Source organism: Oryctolagus cuniculus, chromosome 1, assembly GCF_051225735.1.
Source record: "Oryctolagus cuniculus isolate XC-2025 breed Fujian yellow rabbit chromosome 1, ASM5122573v1, whole genome shotgun sequence".
NCBI lineage: Eukaryota > Metazoa > Chordata > Mammalia > Lagomorpha > Leporidae > Oryctolagus > Oryctolagus cuniculus.
In genome coordinates this window covers 1,186,512-1,207,679 of record NC_142867.1, presented here as the reverse complement: position 1 = coordinate 1,207,679, position 21,168 = coordinate 1,186,512, and the positions used below count along the sequence as shown (strand labels likewise).

Below are 21,168 nucleotides of genomic sequence, written 5' to 3'. Positions count from 1 at the left end.
CCGGATCTCGCCCGCCCACTGGCCGATGACGGATGTGTGAGTGGCTTCCACTTCCTGGCTGCATCCTGTGCAGGACGCAGGCCCGTGGGGACTCTGGATTCTCTCTCCCTCCCTCCCTCTCTCTATGGGATCCGTGCGCGTCTGCACGCATGTGTGTACCTCCAGTTACGCACTTGGGGTCATCTGGAAGCCTGACCCTGGTCACGTTCACAGCCTCTCAGAGACCGAGCGGTTCCGACGCGAAGCTTCTCCACGCGGCGCTGACAGCTGCCCACGGAAAAGCGTTTGCCGAAGTGGCCAGTCATCACCCGTCTCCAAAATGCATCTTTTCTCCCAAAATCTGGCCCTTCCCTGAAAACACGGGTTCGTTCGACTTCTGTGCCACAGCCCGTGGAAGCCGCGGAGAGAACAGCTCTGGTGCCGCTGGGCCACCCCGGGTCAGCCCAGCAGCTCCGACGTGTGGCGGGCGGCCCCAGGTTTGAACTGCTCAGCTTGGCACACCGGGCGGCCCGGCACTGCCAGCACGCCCGCTCCTCCCCAGTGCTGGCCTCGCCCCCGCCGAACGCCCGTGTCGTGAAGGCTTTGTCCTGCATACAGCAGAGCAGCCGGATTCCAGCCTTGCGGACGTCCAAGCCTGCAGGTATCCAGGGGCGAAGTCCTTGTCCGAATGCCTCCAAGCAAGAAACCCTTCGGCTGGTCCTGTGGACCGCGAGAACCCTGAGGGCCGCCCCACTGGAGCGAGGGCTGCGTCTGCACCCCGCGAGTGCCCGCGAGAGCCTGCATCCAGGGGACAAGCGGTGGCCTGGCCCTGCTGCTGACCGGCGTTTCCCCAGGACAAGTGACGCTGGGCACCTGCTCCTGGGCTTAGCGGCCACCTGCACTCTGGAGCAGGGCCCGAGCCGGCCCTTCGCCCTCGCGTAGCCGGGCTGCCCTGTCCTGGACGGGATTCGACGTCGCTGGGTCACGAAGACTCTCAGAGTTCTGTCTGTGTTCTGCACATCAGTCCCTCCACAGCGCACGATTCACTCCCATTAGTAAATGGGGCGGGGGCGGGGGCGGGCGCTGTGGTGCCAGCATCCCCTCTGGGCGCCGGCTCCAGTCCTGGCTGCCCCATTTCCGGCCTGGGAAAGCAGGGGAAGATGGCCCAGGTCTGATACCCCCTCCCCCAGCACACACAAAGTTGGAAAACCCAAACGCCCTGACTCAAGCCCCTGTGAGGCTGCAGTGACCAGAAGGGGGCGTCCTGGGGTGAGGACAGACGGACAGACCAACGGAGTGCAGACTGCAAGAACAAACCCTCCTGTCTGCTCGTGGGTTTTCTTTTTTTAAAAAATTTATTTATTTATTTGAAAGACAGAGTTACAGAGAGAGAGCGAGAAAGAGAGAGCGAGAGAGAGAGAGAGAGAGAGAGAGAGAGAGAGAGAGGTCGTCCATCCGCTGGTTCACTCCCCAGATGGCTGCAATGGCCGGAGCTGCGCCAAATTGAGCCAGGAGCCAGGAGCTTCTTCCGGGTCTCCCACGTGGGTGCAGGGGCCCAAGGACTGGGGCCACCTTCTGCTGCTTTCCCAGGTGCATTAGGAGGGAGCTGGACTGGACGGGGGGCAGCCGAGGCTCAAACCGGCGCCCATGTGCGATGCCGGCACTGCAGGCGGCAGCTCTCGTGGCTCCACGGGTTATGCCACCACGGCAGCCCCCGGCTGGACTTCTGACCGTGTTTAAAGCTGTAGATCCACACGGGAACACTGTCATCTTAACCAGACTAAGTCTTCCGACCCCACACACGGAGCTCGCGGCCTCCAACGTCTTTCACCGACGCTTTGTCCTTTTTAGTGAACGCGCCTGGTGCGTCTCTGCTCACCGTGTCCTGGGGTGTTTCCGGTGTTTTTATTTATGTATTTATTTATTGCTGCTATTCTAAATGGGATTGCCATCTTTATTTTGTTTGCAATCCTTGCTGGGGTATAGGAGTAAAACTGAGTTTTGATCTTAATGGTCTTAACACAATAATAAGTAATAATACTTATTAGCATTAATGTTAATAGTTTTTGGTGGATTTCTCAGGATTCTCCACACACAGTACCAGGTGGTCAGCACAAGGGGGGTCATGTTTGGCTTGGCCCATGTGGGCCAACCTAACAGAACAGGAGCAGGACAGGTGTGCAAACATCAGGAACCCACTTCCCACAGTCCCAAGGCTGAGGCAGCGGCCGTGCTGAGCCCGCCAAGGGCTGTGAGAGCAGGCGGCCTCTTGGGGGAGAGCTGGACCCCCTTCCACGTCCACACTGCAGTTTTTATGGAAATGGGCTACGGCCCAACATTCCTCTCCCCCCAAGCCCCCTCCTGGGAATCACTGGGTGGGGGGCTGAATTCTCCCCGGAGCCCCCGTGGTGCAGGGCTGGGGTGGCTGGAACTCACCCACCAGGGCCAGGCTCCACGTGCACCTGCTGCCCCTCCTCCCTGGCTCGGCCGCACCAGAGCTCCCTCTCCTTATACACACATGGGCCGAGGTCCACCTGGCTACCTAATGTTCCCCTCTCAAGAGGCGACCGCACAGGGTGGCATGGGTGAGGCGGTCTCCCGCGTTTTCTTGGAGCTGGCGTCCAGGCGTGGGGCTGGCACGGGCACTGTGCCACTGCCGCTGTCCTCTGGTGTGTGGCCGTGGCCCTGGGGATGCCTGCCTGTGCGGCCAAGGCCGAGGCGCGCTGACCCACACGGTGGGCCGGAAGTCCGGGACTTCTTTTCCCCAGGCCCCGGCCCTCTGACGCCCCCCTAAAGGGCTCGCCTCTAACACCTCCTGGGGAGGGGCGCGCTCTCATTCCACTTCCTGCCCCCTACTGGGTGCCTTGTGCATCTCTGTGGTGCCTCCCAGCGCGAGCCGGGCAGGGGAGAAGCGTGGGCGCGCACCGGGCCTGCTCCGGAGGGCATCCTGAGGCTCCACGGAGCCCCGCATCCCAGCTGGACGAGCCCCCTCTTCTCGGCCGCCAGTGAGCGTTTTCTCCGCGGGAGAGGGCTGGGGGCTCTGGGGGCCGCCCCCACTGCGTGTGTCGAGATGAGCCACCCGGATGTGGTCCTTTGGGCTGTGAACACCGCGTATGGCCTGAGCCGTTAGCAGCTCTCCGTGGAGCCTCTGCCCTGCACACAGCCGGCCCCGTGTTCCAGGCCCCACTGGTCCTCCTCCGGCCGCCGTCATGTATGGCCCAGGAAGTCAGGGCAGGCAGGGGGGAGTGCGTGGTCCTGGGGGCACGGGGGTCTCCCAGCCACAGACAGCTCACAGGAGCCAGCGGCAGCCTGAGGAAACTGAGGCAGCCTCCCCAGAGCAGGGAGGTGGCCAAGCAAAGCAGCCAGGCTGCGGTGACCAGTCCTGCCCCCTACCTGGTGCCCCGCCCCCTGCCGATGCTCCGCCTCCGTGCCTGGTTCCCAGCCCCTGTCTGATGCCCTGCTCACTGCCTAGTGCCCCGCCCCTGCCTGGCGCCCCGCCCTCAGCACACGCAGCCCCACCTTCCCTGGACAGGGTACCCCCGGGGGCTGCGGGAACAGGGGTTCCCAGCCCAGCCACGGCCCCTGGGCGAGCCCCTCCCCTCTTCTCACACAGCCCACCTGGGGGTTTGTCCACGGGGTCCTGGAACCGGAAGGAAGTTCTCTCAGGCCTGGCCAACTTCCGGTGGCGCCCACCTGTCCCAGAATCACAGTGACACGTGCCCTGTCCTCACTGCCCTGGGCCCCCAGCACACATGAGGTCAAGGGCATGGGACACCCACCAGGCCCCTGAGGTGTCCCCCACCAGCCTACGGAGCCGGGGTTCCACTGTCGGCAGCCACCGGGCCCAGCTACACCCCCAGGCCACCCCACCCCACCGTGACCAAAACGGAGCACCAGCCCATCTGGGCGTCAGGCTCTCATCCCTGCTCGGCTCCGTCGGCCACTGCAGCCTCACCCATCTACCTGCAAGGCTCCTCTCCCCTGTCAGCCCCTCCCCCCATCAAGCATCCGGGCCTGGGCTCCTGGGTGGGGCAGCACCTGTCTCAGGCCCTCCAGGGGAGGGGGTCCTGGCTGCCCCCCCAGCCAGCACCTGGCCCAGCTCCTGCCACACAACAGGGGCCAGGAAATGTGAGACACGTGACCAAGCCAAGGACAGGACAGGACAGGCCGGCCGGGTGACCGGCCTCGGACCGAGGGCTCCGCTTGGCAGGAAGCGTTCCTGGCACCGGGGACAGCGGGGAGCTCACCAGACGCCGGCTCTTCTGGCCCCTCCCACCCACAAAGGCCTCTCGGAGACCAGACGTCCAGCGGGACCTTGTGCCTGCAGCTCACACGTTGCCACGGGACACAACCACGAGCACCCACCGGCCAGCAGGAAAACCATGGGAGGAGTCAGCCCGGGGAGGACACACCCACGCAGACAGCCCCCAGCCACCATCTGCACGGGGCAGGGGCAGGACTCAGACCGGCCCCACCTGGGTCCGGGCGAGCGCCTGCCCAGGACGCAGCCTCGGGTGCACGTGGGCCTGCATGGCCTGCTTGGGGCCGATGAGGGGGGCCTCAGAGGGGCCAGCGCTGGCTGGGGCCTGGGGCCTGGGAGAAAGCACCCCTCGCTGTCCCATCAGTCCCCACTGCCTCACCAGACCCCAGCTGCGAGGGCAGGGCCGGGGAGTGGCAGGGCGGGTGGGTGCGAGCTGCCACGGTGGCTCCCGCGCTGGTCACGCTGGTCTGGGGCCCAGCTGGTGACCTTTGCCGAGGCTGCTGGGGGCGGCAGCAACGGCTTTCCCTAGCACAGGAACTGGCTGCCGAGAATTCGGGTCCAGACCTTCAGGCCCACCCCTGGTCTGCCCTGGACAGCAAGAGGAGCAGAGCTCCGGTGCGTGCAGAACCATCCGCCACTGCATCACCTCCACCGGGAGCCCTCGGGGATTACGACAGGCGCCTGAGGAGGGGGAAGGGGAGGTCTTGCTCCCAGACACGTGCTGCATGCCCACGCTCGGGGGACACTCGCCCGGCCAGCGGCTGGGGACGCGACGGTCTCGGGTGTCCGGACCCAGGAAGCCGCAGCGCCCTCCTCCCACCCTCACCCCGCCCCCTCTCCCACCCGGCTCTGTCCCGCGGCCGGGGCTCCGGGCGCCGGGGGCGGGGCCGGGCCGGGGGCGGGGCCGCGCTGTCCTATAAGCGGCGCGGAGGGGGCGCGCGCCCGGCCAGAGAGCGAGCGCGCACAGCGGCGGCGGCGGCGGCGGCGGCGACCCCTCCGTGCTACCGGCCAGGCCTCCCGCGCCCCGCGCCCCGCGCGTCCCGCTCGCCGCGCTCCGAGCCCGGGGCTCGCCGGCCCCCGCCGCCCTCCAGGCCCCGCGCCCGGCCCGGCCCCGCGCCCCGGCCCGCCCGCCGCCCAGGCCCGGCCCGCGCCCGCAGGCCGCCCGCCGCCCGCGCCGCCATGGGGGTGGAAGGCTGCACCAAGTGCATCAAGTACCTGCTGTTCGTCTTCAATTTCGTCTTCTGGGTGAGCAGCGGGGCCGGGGGCGGGGCGCGGCCCGCCGAGGGCAGGCGCGCAGGCCGCGCGCTAGGCCCCGCGGAGGGGGCGCGGGCGGCCGCCGAGTTGCGGAGCCACCTGTGGGCTCCGGGCGCGGGTGGGGGGCGTCCAGGGCCGCCGAAGCCCCTGGCGGCGGGCCCGGCGGCGGGGACCTCTGCGTGTCGGGGCCCAGCCCCGCGGCCCGGCGGAGCGTCTGGGTAGGGGGCGCGGGGCTCTGTCCGCTCTGTGCCCGGGACAGGTCGGCGCGCGTGGCCCGGAGCCGCGTCCCCAGCCGCAGTGCCCGGGACCACCCGGCGTGGCGCGGGCGGAGGGGCTTGCCCCGCCCCCATGAGCTCATCGGGGCCACCGCCCCGGAATGGGCCGCGAGGGGAGGGGGCGCACGCTCTGGGCCGGCGCCTGGGGCCCTTCTTCCGCGCCGCGCCCTGAGGGCAAGTCGCCCTCTGGTCCCTGGGGGCAGCGCACCGGGGTTCCTGGGGGCCCAGCGCCCCTCTTCGCTGGCGCTGCGCGTCCGGTCCCGCCTGGCCCCGGGGGGCTGTGGACGCTCGGGGCGGGGAGGGCCCGCGTTGGGGCGGAGGGCGGCACGGGTGCGGGCTGGGGCTCCCCGCTCTGCAGGGAGGGGTCGGCGCGGGCTGGTCCTGGGGGAACTTTCTTGGCTGCCGGGGAGGCGGCCCGTGATGTTTTCGCCTTTTGTTTCCATTTCCTGTCGGCCCTGGAATTGGGGGTGGGGGGTGGAGAGGCCGAGCGCGGTGGGGGGGGGCCAGACGGCCGGCCCCTGCCCCCGCCCCCGGGTCTGGCCCTTCCTGCAGGGCACTGGGCGCCGTCCTGGCAGGCTCCGCACTCCCCAAGTTGAGGCAGGAGGGTCAACTTTTAGCGCGGGCCCCGGGACATCTGCTTCGCATCTGGACAGCTGCCGGGCCAGCGAGGACCTCGGGCAGGGAGAACAGAGACAGGGCTGCCGGCTCCGGGGACACTGCGCTCCCGCGTGGGGTGGCGGTGAGGCCATCTGGCCGGCCCAGCCTGGCCCTGGGGCCTTGGCCAAAGAGGAGGTGGCATCTGTGTGGGTCAGTGTTTGCCTGCCAGGGCCCAGACGCGTAGGAGGTGACGGGCACAGGGGGCGTCCCTCTGCTGGCCCGGGGAGGGGGGTGACGGGATGGGGGCGGGGCCTCCTCCTGGAGATGTTTGTGCCTTGGGCTGTGCAGCAGTGCCAGCAGCTGGGAGATCTCCGGGGGCGCGCCCCCCAGGGAGCTGGGCCGCTTCCCGGTTGGTGGAGGCTGGAGCACACCCCCCGGGGCGCTGGTTCCGAGGCCCCTCCCGCCCGGCCTGTCCCGGGGGCCCCCACCGGCCTGTCCCCGGGGCCCCCACCCGGCTCCCTGCACTGCAGAGCCCCCTCTGAGCGGGGTCTTCGTGGACTTCCTGGTGGCTGGCAGGCTGCTCGTGTGAGTGAGGGGCTTGGCGCAGGGACGGCTCCGGAAAAGGAGGCTGGGCATGGCAGCCGCCGTGAAGCTCGGCCAAGGAGAGCCGGGCCGGGCCTGGCCCAGGAGGAAATGCCTGGGCGCGGGGGTGCCCGCCCCACGGGGCCTGTTGTGGATGGAGGGCCCTGGGGGCTTGCGGGGGTGTGGCGGGACAGGTGGGCACTGCACGTCTGGATGGGCGCTTTGTAAGATGTTTATTGGGAAGTCAAAGAGGCAGAGAGAGACGCCCGTCCTCTGATTCGCTCCTCAGGTGCCTGCAGGGGCCGCGCCAGGCTGAAGCTGGGGAAGCCCAGTCCAGGGCCCAGCACCTGCTGCCCTCCCAGGGTGCAGCTCGGCAGGCAGCTGGAGCCGGCTCTCAACCCAGGGCTCCCACATGGGCTGCGGGCGCCCCGGGCGGCATTGTCAGCCTTGTGCCAGGTGCCGGCCCCTGCGTGGGGCACTTTTTAAAAGTCCCATTTCAGGAGCCGCCTCGAGGGGGGAGGCAGCCGTGGGAGCCTGGCAGCCCCGGGGAGGAAGGTGTCCCACAGGTGCTCGTCTTCCTCCCATCGCTGGCCATGTGCAGTGAGGCGTCCTGGCCAGCGAGGTCGTGGGCTCCCCGGCGGCCCGAGCAGAGAGCACCGTGCGGATGCCCTTGGGCTGGGTCCCGGAGCTCCTGGGATGGGGCAGGGGTGCGTAGAGCTGGCCTGCACGGCAGGTGTGACGGTGGCCAGGTGTCCTGAGAGGTACAGCCGGTGGCTGCCTTCCAGTGGCAGATGAAGCCCTGGGAACAGGCGCTCGATTTACTTCTGCCAGATGGCACGTGACCGTCCGTCACCCCGCCAGCGCATCTGCTCCCTGCCTCGGACGGCGACCCCAGCAGGCTGTGTCGGGGGGACTCGGCACGGGGGCGACTGGACTCCCCCAGTGCCCCCACACCGACCCCACGCCGGGGAGACAGCCATTCGGCCCGGCCTGCAGAGGAGAGAGTGCATGGTTGCGCCTGCGTTGGGTCCTCAGCCGGGGAGGGCGGCAGGGCCCTGGGTACCACGGCAGGTGGCCCAGAGCCCTGCCCTCATGCTTTGCTGAGCCTGCTGGGCCTTCTCCTGGCTTTGCCACCGTGTGCGGGTCGCTGGGCAGACCCCAGCCCCGTTTCTGCTCCGAAACGCCATCCCAGGGGAGAGCTTTGGTGGTGAAATCAATAAGGCATAGAGTCCAGGCACCGTGGGAGGGGCGCCCTCGCCCAAGCGGCTGATTCGGGGAGGACCCTGGGTGGGGGCAGGCAGGTGGCCCTTGCTCCGGCCCTGACCCCTGTGCCCCGGCCAGTGAGCGGTGAGGACCGGGTGATCTTCAGCCCCGGACACCCACCTCTTCTGCCCCCAGAACTGGGCTCGCCCGGAACGCACCCTCCGAGGCCCACACCTGTCCAGTGGGATGTGGTGTGACCCAGGGTGCCTTCCAAAAATCTGTGTGGTTTCCCGGGCACCCCCAGCACCGTGCACATCCTCGGTACTGCCCGGCCCAGTCAGAACTCTCCCCCTGGGGCATCCAGTGGGCAGTGGGACGTCCGGCCCGGGCCTCGGGCGGCCTCCACTGGCTGCCAGTGTTGTGGCCATGGGGGTGGCTGGGACGGCTGTGGGGCTGGGGGCACTCAGAGTTGGCGCCCGGGAGCCCCTGTGTCTGGGCGCTGTAGCTGAGCTGTGGGGTGCCCAGCACGTGGCGGGGTGGGGGTGCCTGGCTGCAGTGCTGGGTCCCGGGCCCTGGACTTGCGAGGGGCAGTGGTTCGAGCAGCACGGGCTGCACCCCCACCGCACGCCTGGCGTGACCTCAGCAGCACGCAACAGGCCTCCCTCTGTGCCCGGGAGATGTTGGCGGCTCACGGCTGCCCGCCTCGTGCCAGGCGGCCGGCCCCTCAGCCTCCAGCTGCCCACGAGGGGGCAGGGCTGGGACCAGAGCCCCTTCCTCACCCGCCCTACTGCCACGGCCTGCAGGCGCCCCGGGACTCTGGCAGCCCCCGTCCTCTGCCTGGGGTCTCCAGGGCCAGCTGGGGTGGGGAGGCTCTGCTGGGGCAGGTGGGAACAACTCTGGGGGCTCTCCTGGCTGGTGACACCCCACCTGCCCTGGGACCCCTCCCACCGCCCTCCGAGGGCCCAACCTCCCATTCTCACCCGTGGGACCCTGCCCATCCTGCCCGAAACACAACTGTCAGGGTCCTGGCTACCCGCGACCCCCCCTTCCCTGCAGGGGGAGCTGGACGCTGGCCTGGGCCAGCAGCAGCTGTCCTGCGGGGAACGGGCCGCCTGCCCTCGGGGTCTGGGGTCCACGGCCTCGCCCTGGACCTATTTTTAGATGCTGGGACAGGCGGCTTCCTGAGGCCCAGGGCCCCAAGCGGCGCCTCCGCTTCCTGGCCAAGGTGAGGACCGAGCGCCCCTTCCCTCCGTGCCCCCTCCCCGCCCCGCAGGACCCTGCCTGACCCTGTCCCCGCTTCCATGCCCAGGACCCAGGCTGCAAGCACAGGCTGGCCTCCCTCCGGGGAGCCTCACGGCCCCCACCCCGGGTCTCGCTGGCCCCCCGGCCCCGCCCCGTCACCCAGCCGGCCTGCATTTCTGTGTCCCAGCACATGTGGCCCCCCAGCCCGTGGCCTCTCCCCAAGACCAGTGCACGGGGCAGGGCTCCAGCTACCCAGGGGGGCTGGTGCTGCCCAGCAGGCTGTGTCGGCAGCACTTGGGGTGACCTGGGAGCCAGAGGGCACAGCCCCGCCGCCGGCCAGGGTCTGGCAGAGGGCGGGAAGCCCGCCTGGGCAGCGCCCGCGCCCCATACTGCCTTTCGGCTGCTTCTGGGAACTGGCGCACTTGGCAGCCCCGTGTCGTTGGCTCTGTTAGTTATTAGTTCTCGGGGCGGAGGGAGGCAGGAGGAGGAAGAAACAGAAACCAAAGTTGCTGCAGACCGCGGGCTGCTCCCCGCCCACCTCCGCCCGAGCCCTGCGCCGCCCCCTCCGGGCAGTACCCCGGGGTGCGGGAGCCTCTCGGTGGGTGCTGCCCCGTGGCAGAGGAGTGGACGGAGCCCGTGGTGCACAGACCCCCGGCACGGGGGCGTTGAAGGCCGTGGCGGAGGGGGCCCGGGCCTCCCTCCCCCGCGGTCTCTGTCCAGTGCCCTCTCATCGTGGTGTCCAGCATGGGGCGTTCTCGAGCCAGCATCCCACATGTTGACCCATGGCCTGGCCTTGAGCGTCCCTGGGTGTGGGCTGCTGGCCACCGGAGGCGGGGGGAGCCGGGAATTTGGGTGTGGGGGTTTTTAAAACCTCCTGTTGAGGATGCGGGCATCGAAAGTGCTCGGCTTGGTGAGTTGTGGCACAGTAGCCGCCACCAGGAGAGCACGGCGCCCTCCCAGCGCGTCCAGGCCCCTGGCCGCCCGCCCCGTCCGGGACGGTGAGTCTCTGCCCGTCACGGGGCTGGCAGGTCTGCATCGCACTGCCCTGTGAGTGTCCAGCCTGGCCCGCCCACCCTCCCCTCGGTGTCTCCGTCCCGAGGCTGGCCCGCACCGGTCCATGTGGGTGTCCGCTGTGGGACGGCCCCCAGGGTCCCCCAGGCTCCACCCCGAGTTGCCAGGTGCATTTCACATTTGCGTTCCTGGCCCCGGGCAGCTGGGCCCAGTGGCCAGCGCGGGTCTCCCCAGCCAGGGAACACCGGCTCTCGTCCAGAGCTGCCTCTGCTCCCTGCTGCTCCAGCTGAGTGCTCCGTCCTGTGCCTCGGAGCTGCCCCCCGGGTGGGGCGTCCGGGAGGTCAGCCGTCCGCCCCGTGGCATCTGCCTGGCCCCTGTGAGGCCTGTCCGTCCTGGTGCTGTGTCTGACTCTGAGTGCCAGAGCCCTCCTCGCTGGCCTGCCCTCTGCCCTCCCCACGGTGGGCACAGGGCCCGGGGCTCCTGCCCGGAGGCCACCTCCCCTCCCCGCCCTGCCTGCGACCTGGGGCAGGGAGACCAGCGACCCCTGCCTGGGCGCCCGTTGAGTGGCACTTGCTCCCCGTTTCTGTTGGGACAGGGGCTGGGGGCCTCTTTTCTGCTAAGGGCCCTTTGGATATTTAATTACCCATTTTTAAAAAAATATTTATTTGAAAGAGTTACAGAGAGCGAGCGAGAGACAGCGAGATCTCCCACCCGCTGGTTTCCTCCCCAGACGGCCACAATGGCCAGGGCTGGGCCAGGCTGAAGCCAGGAGCCAGGAGCTTCTTCCAGGTCTCCCACGTGGGTGCAGGGCCATCCCACGGTGCTTTCCCAGGCCTGTTAGCAGCGAGCTGGATCGGAAGTGGGGCAGCCAGGACCTGAACCGGCGCCCATCTGGGATGCTGGCGTCTCCGGTGGTGGTGCCACGCGCTGTGCAGCTGTCGAATTCCGAGTCCCACCTGCAGTTGGATTTCACGGCCCACCCCGGCCCACCCTAGCCGGCGCATCCACCTTGGGCAGGACCAGCTCCCCAGCCTGTGCCAGGTCGCAGACTAGTGAGGGTCCCTGGGCTGGGTGGCACAGAGCCAGGCTCTGCCCACGGCCTGGCTCTCCCGGTGAGGACCCTGGGACAACCTGCCAGGACCTCACAGCACAAGCCGCTGAGGCAGGCTCTGGCCACAGAGGGAGAGGACGGGGCGGGGGCTCGCCCCATGTCCTGGGACGGCTCTCAGAGTGACCTCGGGGTCAGGAGTTCAAAACGGAAACCGCGCAGCTGAGGAGACCTGAGTGACACTTCCCCGCCGAGCGCCAGGCCGGGGCCCCACGCTCCCCGCTGCCTCCCCCACACCCTCCACCTGTCTGCTTCAGGATTCTGGAAGCTCAGGGCCCTGGCTCCCTGGGCCTTGCCGTGGGCAGGTCGGCCAGCAGGAGCCCTGCGGGTCCTTGGGGGCCCTGACGGCGCCCCGGCTGCTGGCTGGGGACCCGGCTCCATCGAGGGCCCCGGGGGGAGGTAGGCTCCTGTCCCACCCCCGCTGCCGGGCTGAGGGGCTCCGGGGCACGCGCCGTTCGTGGTCCTTGTGGCAGTGAGACCCCCTCCCGCAGCCCCCGACGCCCACCCCCCATCGGGGGCACAGAGCCAGAGCTGGGCCGGCCAGGTGGTGGTCTCGGCTTCTAGTTTCCTTTCTGCCATCAGCAGCCGCCGAGGCGTGGGTGTGGGGCCTCCCTGGGGCACCTGTGACGGCCGGCCACAGAGAGCCCGTCCCTCCTGGGGGGGAGACTCCCCTCCCTGCACAGTCCCTGCCTTCTCTTGCGGGAAGCCCTCAGGGCTTTGGCAAGGCCTGTGGGCGCTGGCAGTGGGCTCCCTGTGCCAGAGCCTGACCTCCTGCTGTGGGCGGGGCCCTGGACTGACAGTCTCTTCCAGGCTTGCCGTGGCCTGTGCAGCGGTGGGGGGGGGGGGGGACGCAGAGGGGATCTGGAGGGGCCTGGCTGTGTGGGAAAGCAGTGGCGAGGGTGCAGGCCGTGGGACTCGGGGTCCCGGGTATTTCCGGGGAGCGTGTGGTGGAGGCAGGCCTGCCCAGGGAGGGCGACCTGCAGCTGGCCACCTGTCCTGGGAGGGGCCCTGGGCCACCGCGCGGCCGCCACCTGGCTCCGAGCGCCTTTCTGCCCACCAAGCGCCTCTCGCCGCGGCCCACAGCACCACTTCCTTCCTTCCTCCCTGGCAGCTGCCGGGATTTGCCCCACAAACCGCATGCCGGGCCCTCTCCTGCAACAGAGACTCGGGGTCCGCATCTCAGGGGTTCCCAGCTGCGCAGGGGCTCAAGACAGCAGTGGGTGAGGCCCCCCTCGGGAGGGGGCCTGGGGCAAACGAGCAGGCAGACGCCCAGCCAACCCCGAGTAGGAGGACGTCCCCGCTTAGGCTCAGAGTCCTTTGTCTCAAACGCACACACCTGTGCTGGCGACCTTGGAGTCGCAGGGGTGCTGGTGGGAGGTCCCAGGGGCACCAAGGCGGCTCTTCCAGGGAGGGGCGGCTCTGCCCTCCCCTCCCACCCCACCCCAGGACCGACCGCCAAGTGAGGGAGGGTCTGTCCCCAGAAGAGATGCCGGCCCGGGAAGCCCCATGGGGCCCTAGCTGCACCTGACACTGCCTCTTCTGTCCCCAGCTGGCTGGAGGTGTGATCCTGGGCGTGGCCCTGTGGCTCCGCCACGACCCCCAGACCACCAACCTCCTCTACCTGGAGCTAGGAGACAGGCCTGCACCCAACACCTTCTACGTGGGTGAGTGCTCTGGGCTGAGGTGGCCACGGGCAGGTGGTCAGGGAGGGCTTCCTGGGGCAGGCGGGGCCTGGCACTGGGCAGAGGCAGCCAGCCAGGACTAAGATGGGCCTGTGGCTTGCGGGGACCCACAGGCCACCCTGGGGGCCGAGCTGCCGCCGCCGGCCGAGCCTGGATCAGCTGTGCCAAGCCCTCGCTCATTTTATCATGGGAATTCTACGGGACGCTTCGTGGAGGGTGGGGCTGGATGCCTGGGCCGGAGCAGCTGAGGCCGGGATGGAGCCGGGGCAGGCCGCTGCACCTTGCTGCCCTAATAAGGCAGGCTGTGGGGGCCTGGCCGCCCCAGCAGGGGGGGTGAGGGAGGGGGCGGGGTCTGGCACAGCCCCGGGCGCTGGAGCCTGGTTGAGATGCTTCTCCTTTAAAGGATGGCCCTGGGCCTGCCCCTCTGCTGCCCCCAAATACGCGGGTGCTGAGGGGGGCTCCAGGGGTTCAGGGCTCCCGGTCTGGGCCTCCCTCCTGTGCCGTGCCAGGAAGGGGTGTGGGCCCAGGGAGGCTGAGAGCGCTGGTCACGGGGTGGGGTGCCCGTTTCTGGCCCCCTCCACACCCTGCCCACAGCCTCGGCCTGGGCCTCGGCCTTCCTGTGTGTGGGTTGGACAGCGAGCTGGGCCCAGCCATTCCTGGGGAGGGTCCCGTTCTAGCCCTCGCCCAGGGCGCTGAGTCAGGAGAAAGGGGTGGGGTGGGGCATGGCTGCTGGACTCAGGCTGGGTGCGAGGGCCGGGCCCCCTCGGAAGTAGACCAGTCAGCTCTGTCCGTGGGCCGGGCAGTGTCCGCTCTCCTGTGAGGCCCCTCCCCAGACATCAGGGGTCTCTGGGGCTCAGGGAGGCCCCAGGGCCACCCCTGTCCAAGCTGGTTACCCCCAGGTGTGCCCTGGGCCAGGCACAGCCCTGCCTCTTTCCATGGCCCTGGAGTGAGTGGGCGACAGGACCTGCTAGGCAGTGGTACTTCGGAGAGGGCTCGTGGGGCAGGGTCAGGCTGGCCTTGGAAGCTGGGGGCTGTCCCTGGGCTGCATCAGGCCCTAGCCCGGGCCACCCGCCTGCCTCCCCTGGGCTTTGGCTTCCTGGGTGCTGGGGTACCAGCCCTGGGTGCTGGACCGCCTGTCTGTGGGGACGCTCACAGGCAGGAGGCTCCAGCCATGGCCACCTCAGGCCTGGGGTTTGGGCCTTGGAGGGGCAGTGGGCGGCCCTGGGCCTGCAGCTCCCATTCCCCACACTGGGTCCTCTCGCCGAGAGACGCTTCCCACCCCAAGTCACCTCCCTGGACCTAACCCAGCGTGGGCCCTGCCCCATCTCAAGGGTGGGGGTGGCAAGGCCCAAGGACTCCGTGCACCCTGGTAAGAGGTCCCCATGGCCAGTGCCTGCCAGGGGTGTCCTGTGGCCGAGCGGGGGGGGACAGCCAGCAGCTCTGGGCTGTCTCAGCCTGGCGTGGGGCCTGGCTCTGCAAGGAGGCTGGGGCTGCCCAGCTGCGTTGCCGTGGTGACCGGGGATGGCTGGGTGCTGGGCCTTTCCCAAGGGCCCGGGGCCAGGATGGCGCCTGCTGGCCCCGCCCTTCAGCCCCAACTGCCTGGCGCTGTCTGCGGGCCTGCCCATCCCGTCCAGCGGGCTCCCACCCTCGGGCCCGGGGCCTCGGGGGCCAGTTCCACCCCTGCCCCGCCCAGTGCAGCCCCTGCTCCTGTGCCCACCCCAGAGCCAGGACGGCTGCCCTGCGGTGTTATGTGGGGGGGGCGGACATCGGCGGCGGCACCTCTGCCTCACCGCCCCCTCCCCACACAGGTGCTGGGGTCTGTGAGCACCCGCGGGTGGTGCTGGGCCCACGGAGGCCCCCTGCCCCCACCCCCGTGTGCTCACCCAGCGCCCTGTGCCCCCACAGGCATCTACATCCTCATCGCCGTGGGCGCCGTGATGATGTTCGTCGGCTTCCTGGGCTGCTACGGGGCCATCCAGGAGTCGCAGTGCCTGCTGGGGACGGTGAGGCTGGGAGCGGGGGCGCTGAGCCAGGCCCTCGGGTGGCGCCGGCCCTCGGCACCGCCCCCAGGCGTGTCTGGTTCCACGCTGGTCCCGCTGTGGCCGACCCCGTCAACGCCTGGATCCTGACTTCCAAAGGGCGTTTTTCGTCCTTCCCAGAGGTGTCACCAGCCTAACGGGGCCCCGCCTGGGGATCCCCAGCTGGTGGGAGGCTGGGGCCTGGCCAGCGCGCGGGCAGGGGTGGGAAACCCAGGCACACCATGAGGGACCCCCTCCTCCCGCCGCAGCCCCTGGGGAGCTGGGGGAGGGGGAGTTGAGTCAGCGTCGGGGGGTGGAGTGGGGGCAGGCACCCAGGCCTGGGGATCCTAGCACCTCCTTCAGGGGCCGCCATCGGTGGACCCCGCCAGCTCCCCCCACACACAGGCCTGCTGGTCACTGGGCAAGTGTCCTGTGGGGGTGCCCATGCTGGCCTGAGTCCTACCCAGCCTGACCCCCCACCCCTTCTCTGCTCCCAGTTCTTCACCTGCCTCGTCATCCTGTTTGCCTGTGAGGTGGCCGCCGGCATCTGGGGCTTTGTCAACAAGGACCAGGTGGGCCTGGTGCTGCTGGGGCCCACGGGGCTGGGGAGGGGGCTTCGGGAGCAGTGGGCACCTCAGCGTGCAGCACCGCTGCCCCCTGGGGTCCTCACAGCCCCCAGCGGCCCCTGCCTGAGTGCTACTGGGGCCCGCGGGGCTAGGGAGGGGGCTTCGGGAGCAGTGGGCACCTGGGGTCCTCAGGGCTGGGGAGGGGGCTTTGGGAGCAGTGGGCACCTGGGGTCCTCAGGGCTGGGGAGGGGGCTTTGGGAGCAGTGGGCACCTGGGGTCCTCAGGGCTGGGGAGGGGGCTTTGGGAGCAGTGGGCACCTGGGGTCCTCAGGGCTGGGGAGGGGGCTTTGGGAGCAGCGGGCGCCGGGGGTCCTCAGGCCTGGCGGCCCCTCCCTGAGTGCTGCTGGGGCCCGCGGGGCTGGGGAGGGGGCTTCGGGGGCAGTGGGCACCTGGGGTCCTCAGGGCTGGGGAGGGGGCTTTGGGAGCAGTGGGCACCTGGGGTCCTCAGGGCTGGGGAGGGGGCTTCGGGAGCAGCGGGCGCCGGGGGTCCTCAGGCCTGGTGGCCCCTCCATGGGTGCTGCTGGGGCCCGCGGGGCTGGTGAGGGGGCTTCGGGGGCAGTGGGCACCTGGGGTCCTCACAGCTGCCAGCAACCCCTGCCTGGGTGCTCCGGGGGCCCGCGGGGCTGGGGAGGGGGCTTCGGGAGCAGCGGACACCAGGGGTCCTCACGGCACGCGGCCCCACCCCTCCCCAGATCGCCAAGGACGTGAAGCAGTTCTACGACCAGGCGCTGCAGCAGGCCGTGATGGACGACGACGCCAACAATGCCAAGGCCGTGGTGAAGACCTTCCACGAGACGGTGCGGCCCAGCAGGGCGCGGGGACCCGGGGGCGGGGTGGGAGCCTGGGGAGCCCCCACCCGGCCGCCCAGGCCTGACCGCGGCCCCGCCCTCCTTCTCCACAGCTCAACTGCTGCGGCTCCAACTCGCTGACGGCGCTCACCACCTCGGTGCTCAAGAACAACCTGTGTCCCTCGGGCAGCAACTTCATCAGCAACTTCTTCAAGGTGCCCGCGGCGGGGGGGGGGGGGGGGGGGCCTCCTGGGCCTGGAGGGGCGGGGCAGGATGTCGGCCCCAGCTGAGGTCGCCTCCCCCGCGTGCGCAGCGGCCGCCTAGCTGGGCCCTGGGGTGGGAGCTGAGGTCGCCCTCCCCTGCGTGGGCAGAGGCCGCCTAACTGGGCCCTGGGGTGGGAGCTGAGGTCACCTCCCCCGCGTGGGCAGAGGCCGCCTAACTGGGCCCTGGGGTGGGAGCTGAGGTCGCCCTCCCCCACGTGGGCAGAGGCCCCCTAGCTGAGCCCTCGGGTCGGAGCTGAGGTCGCTCTCCCCCGCGTGGGCAGAGGCCCCCTAGCTAGGCCCTCAGGTGGGAGCTGAGGTCACCCCTCCCCCACGTGGGCAGAGGCCCCCTAGCTGGACCCTCCCCCGCGTGGGCAGAGGCCGCCTAGCTGGGCCCTCGGGGGCGCCGCCAGGGCAGGTGGGAGCTGAGGTCGCCCTCCCCCGCGTGGGCAGAGGCCCCCTAGCTGGGCCCTCGGGGGCGCCGCAAAGGGCAGGTGGGAGCTGAGGTCGCCCCCCCCCCTGCGTGGGCAGAGGCCGCCTAGCTGGGCCCTCGGGGGCGCCACCAGGGCAGGTGGGAGCTGAGGTCGCCCTCCCCCGCGTGGGCAGAGGCCACCTAGCTGGGCCCTCCCCTGCGTGGGCAGAGGCCGCCTAGCTGGGCCCTCGGGTGGGAGCTGAGGTCGCCTCCCCCGCGTGGGCAGAGGCCGCCTAGCTGGGCCCTCCGGGGTGCCGCCAGGGCAGGTGGGAGCTGAGGTTGCCCTCCCCGCAGGAGGACTGCCACCAGAAGATTGACGAGCTGTTCTCGGGGAAGCTGTACCTCATCGGCATCGCGGCCATCGTGGTGGCCGTGATCATGGTGAGCGGGCAGGCGGGCGGGGGGGGGGGGGCCGCCCCGCCCCGCCGGCCCCCGCTGACCGCCCCCCTCCCGCCAGATCTTCGAGATGATTCTGAGCATGGTGCTGTGCTGCGGCATCAGGAACAGCTCCGTGTACTGAGGCCGCGCTGCCCCCGCCGCCCCCGCCGCCTGTACAGAGCCACCCCGCTCGCTCCGCACGCAGCTGCCGGCTCTCCGGGCTCTGCGTCTCCCCCGGAGCCCCTGTGGCTGACGCCGCGTGCCAGGGGCACCTGCCGAGGGGGGCCGGGCCTTCTTAATCCTGTTGCTTTCCTGCCTGTTCCGGGAGCACCTGTCCTTTCTAACGTCACCTTCAACTGTAACGCCCGCAGCTGGACACAGTCTGTAATAAAAGAGGAGACATCGGGCATGCTAACGCGCTGGCCGCCGGTCCTGGCCGGTGGGGTCTCAGTGGGTGGGGCGCTGGGGACAGAGGGGTCTGGACTGTGCCGAGCCCGCGCGGAGCGGACGGGACCAGGACCCAGGGAGCGTTCCGCGGGTGACCGCCCCTGGGGCACACCGGGCTGCGGGAGAGGGCGGCCGGGCTCCGGGCTCCCTGCGGGCAGCAGGCCCCAGGTCTGCTGAGACGTGGGTGGCCCCCCGGGCCTCAGCAGCATCTCGGAGCAGCCAGAGCAAAGGCCCCGCCTCGGCCTGGACAGCAGCCAGGGAGGACTGAGGCTGGCCCTGCGGAGGGCGGGGGCTCCTGCTGCTCCCAGCCCCTGGGGGACAGGGTTGCCTGGGAGAACTAGGTGCAGGGAGGAGTCCCCTCCGCTCCCCCCTCGGCCGTGCTGGCCCAGGCTGGCCTCTGGACGTGCAGGGCCTGGGGCCCCGGGGCTGCCAGGACAGGGTGGGTGTCCCAGAGGTGCCTGGGCCGTGCATGACCCGCCTGCTGTCCGCGGCTGGCCCCCCCGGGGTCCTTAGACGCCGGTCTCCCCGTGAGTGCCAGGACAGCAGGCCCCCGCAGGAGAGGGACTCAGGAGCTGGGGTCTGGCGGGCACCGAGCAGCCCCAGCAGAAACGGGGGCAAAAGGCGCTGCCCACTTGGGGCCTGGTGGCCAGCGAGAGGCCTGTCTGGGAGAGCCCGGGGCCGGACCTGCCCAGGATGGCCACGCCCAGCCCCGGCTGCCTGGGCCGCTGGGCAGCGCTCCGCGCGCCTGTCCCTGAGGGCCGGGGAACCGGAGAAACATCGTCAGAGGCTCCCGACGTCCAGCGCAGCCCACAAGCTCAGTGGCTGCCAGGCCCGCCCCGGGCATTGACGGATGGACCCGGGAAGGGGCAGCGACTTCCGCTTTCGGAAGGCCGGAAGTGCGGGCAAGGGCTTCTGCTCCACCGTGCGCGATGACGCACTTCCTGTCTACGTCGGCTGCTGTCTCCGCACCTCCCGGTAGGTGGCACTAAAACTCCGAGAGGCCTGCGCCTCGCCGTTAGTCGAGCATTCTGGGAGTGGCGGTTGGCTCCGCCCCTTCCTCCGTGTCAACGCTAGGCCTTTTCCGTTTCCGGAACCCGCTCCTGGCGCAGGGCTTGGAGGTGTAAGGAGAAGGGCGTGGGCGCATGCGCACTGGGGCACACGTCCCGTCAGGGCTCGGGAGCTGAGGCCCGGTGGCTTATGGGAGATGTAGTTCTTCGGTCGCGGAGGCCACAGTGCGCGGCTAGCGGGGGACTCGGTTTCCCAAAAGGCTGAGCGCGGCCGGCGGGGAACCCGAATGAAGGCGGCCGGCACGAGGAGCCGGTAAGTCCGGGAGGGCCCTCTGCGCGGCCGCCCTGACACGGCGAAGGTGTGCTCTGCTCCGCGGCAGAGGCGGCCGGAGGCAGCTAGAGCCGCTGCCCCTCGGCCCGGTCGCGGGAGCCCGGCCTCCCCAGCCCAGGGCGCGCTCGCCGCGGTCCCTGCTGGGCCCAGCGCTCCTCCTGCGGCTGCTCCGCGGGAGGAGGTGCTGCGCCGCGCCTGGGTCGGCCCGAGGCGGGGAGCGCCGTGTGGAGGGTGCGCCCGGGCTGTCCTGCAGCCAGCCCCTCGGGAGCGCGGGTGGGGGTCGTGTCCGGGGCCGCGGGGGCGGCCTCTGCCCAGCAAGGCCGCTCGAGCTGACCCTTGAGCGCGCTCGCGAGCCCGACCCCGCCGGGGTGGCCGGGGCCCGGGCCCTGGGGCCCAGCCCTGGGCTCCGCCTCGTCCCAGGCAGCTTGCGGCCGGCCCCGCGCTCTGACGCGGGCTCTGTCCCCCGCCCCTCACCCAGCCCCGTCTGAGCAGCGGAGCCGAGGCCACCGAGGAGCCCACGCCGGGGCCACCGAGGACCTCCGTGGGCGGACGGGGGAGGTGAGAGCCGGGCCGGGGAGGGGCCCGCTGCTGCGGCCGCGTGGGCCGGCGACCCTGAGCTGCCCCCTCCCCGCGGGCTGCTTCCCCGCAGGTGCCGTGGGACGGGGCCATGGCCCAGGCGGGGGCCGAGGGGGACGCCGCGCCCCCCGACGACGCCGACTTCCCCAGCGACTCGGGCTCGGACTCGGACTCGGACTCGGACCTCAGCTCTGGCGGTGCCGAGGCGGCCGCGCCGTGTGTAGACCTGCCCGCGGACTCAGAGGACTCCGAGCCCCCCTCGCCGCCCCCGGCGCCCCCCGCCCCTGCGGCCCAGCCGTTCTGCCTCCGGGGCACGAGCTCCGCCTTCTCCCGGCGCAGCCACAGCGTCTTTGACGGCCTGGAGGGGGCGGCCGGCGCCCCCAGGGGCCCGCGTGTCCCCGACTACGTGGCGCACCCGGAGCGCTGGACCAGGTACAGCCTCGAGGACGTGGCCGAGGCCAGCGAGCAGAGCAACCGGGCGGCGGCGCTGGCCTTCCTGGGCGCGCGGGGCCCGGCCGCCCCCGCCGCCTGCGCGCCCGCCTTCAACCAGGACTCCTCCAGCTGCGGGGAGGGCAGGGTGGTCTTCACCAGACCGGCCCGAGCCCGCGAGCCCAGGCCCGAGAGGAAGAGGGGCCTGGGGCAGGGCGCGCAGCCGGGCAGGGGCCTCCCGGGGACCGAGGCGGTGGAGCTGCCCCACCTGGCCGGGCCCGGGAGCCCAGAGGCCGAGGAGAGGGGCGGCACCCCCGGCGGCCTGCAGGAGGAAGACGCGCCCCCCGCGGCTGCCCACAGAGGGGCCTCGCCAGGGCCCCCCGGCCTGGACGCCGTCGGCTTCCACGGCGCCAGGAAGCGGAGCCGGGAGCACTTCCGGAACAGGGGCAGCGGCTGCGAGGGCCCAGCGGCTGAGGGGTGAGCGGGCCGGGCCGCGGCCGGGGGCCCGGGGCTCCATGGGTGACAATAAAGGTGTTGGGTGTCCTCGGGTCCTGTCTGTCGTCTCACTCCCCCTGGGCCCCCAGCCCCGCTCGGACCCTGCAGAGTGACGGCCCCAGTGTTCCGCTTCTCTGGGTTTTTGTTT

The 21,168-nt window shown here is 70.7% G+C and overlaps 2 protein-coding genes across 5 annotated transcripts; both read left to right on the top strand.

The window, feature by feature from the left end:
- Nucleotides 1–5,188: 5,188 nt before the first annotated feature.
- On the top strand, nucleotides 5,189–18,150 carry CD81 (CD81 molecule). Of its 2 annotated transcripts, none has more exons than XM_070063573.2 (8): nucleotides 5,189–5,485; nucleotides 13,062–13,176; nucleotides 15,100–15,197; nucleotides 15,710–15,784; nucleotides 16,530–16,634; nucleotides 16,739–16,840; nucleotides 17,652–17,738; nucleotides 17,815–18,150. In XM_070063573.2, exons 1-8 carry the CDS (start codon nucleotides 5,420–5,422, stop codon nucleotides 17,875–17,877), a joined length of 711 nt encoding a protein of 236 aa, XP_069919674.1. In that variant the 5' UTR covers nucleotides 5,189–5,419; the 3' UTR covers nucleotides 17,878–18,150. The 2 variants fall into 2 exon arrangements, with proteins under 2 accessions (XP_069919674.1, XP_069919667.1); XM_070063566.2 differs by lacking the exon at nucleotides 5,189–5,485 and adding an exon at nucleotides 6,692–6,951.
- A 145-nt stretch (nucleotides 18,151–18,295) lies between these two features.
- On the top strand, nucleotides 18,296–21,073 carry TSSC4 (tumor suppressing subtransferable candidate 4). Of its 3 annotated transcripts, XM_070063546.2 has the most exons (3): nucleotides 18,296–19,502; nucleotides 19,999–20,078; nucleotides 20,170–21,073. In XM_070063546.2, the coding sequence occupies exon 3, from the start codon at nucleotides 20,188–20,190 to the stop codon at nucleotides 21,004–21,006; it is 819 nt and encodes a 272-aa protein (XP_069919647.2). In that variant the 5' UTR covers nucleotides 18,296–19,502; nucleotides 19,999–20,078; nucleotides 20,170–20,187; the 3' UTR covers nucleotides 21,007–21,073. The 3 variants fall into 3 exon arrangements, with proteins under 3 accessions (XP_069919647.2, XP_069919651.2, XP_089163081.1); XM_070063550.2 differs by lacking the exon at nucleotides 19,999–20,078; XM_089306955.1 differs by lacking the exon at nucleotides 18,296–19,502 and having other exon boundaries at nucleotides 19,509–20,078.
- The last annotated feature ends 95 nt before the right edge of the window (nucleotides 21,074–21,168 follow it).

What these genes read in the sequence shown, in the direction of transcription:
- TSSC4 (XM_070063550.2), top strand. Translation starts at nt 20,188, where the DNA reads ATGGCCCAGGCGGGGGCCGAGGGGGACGCCGCGCCCCCCGACGACGCC.
- CD81 (XM_070063573.2), top strand. Translation starts at nt 5,420, where the DNA reads ATGGGGGTGGAAGGCTGCACCAAGTGCATCAAGTACCTGCTGTTCGTC. An exon ending in CGCAGTGCCTGCTGGGGACG is followed by an intron (nt 15,198 to 15,709) that starts GTGAGGCTGGGA and finishes CTCTGCTCCCAG; the next exon opens with TTCTTCACCTGCCTCGTCAT. An exon ending in TCGTGGTGGCCGTGATCATG is followed by an intron (nt 17,739 to 17,814) that starts GTGAGCGGGCAG and finishes CCCTCCCGCCAG; the next exon opens with ATCTTCGAGATGATTCTGAG.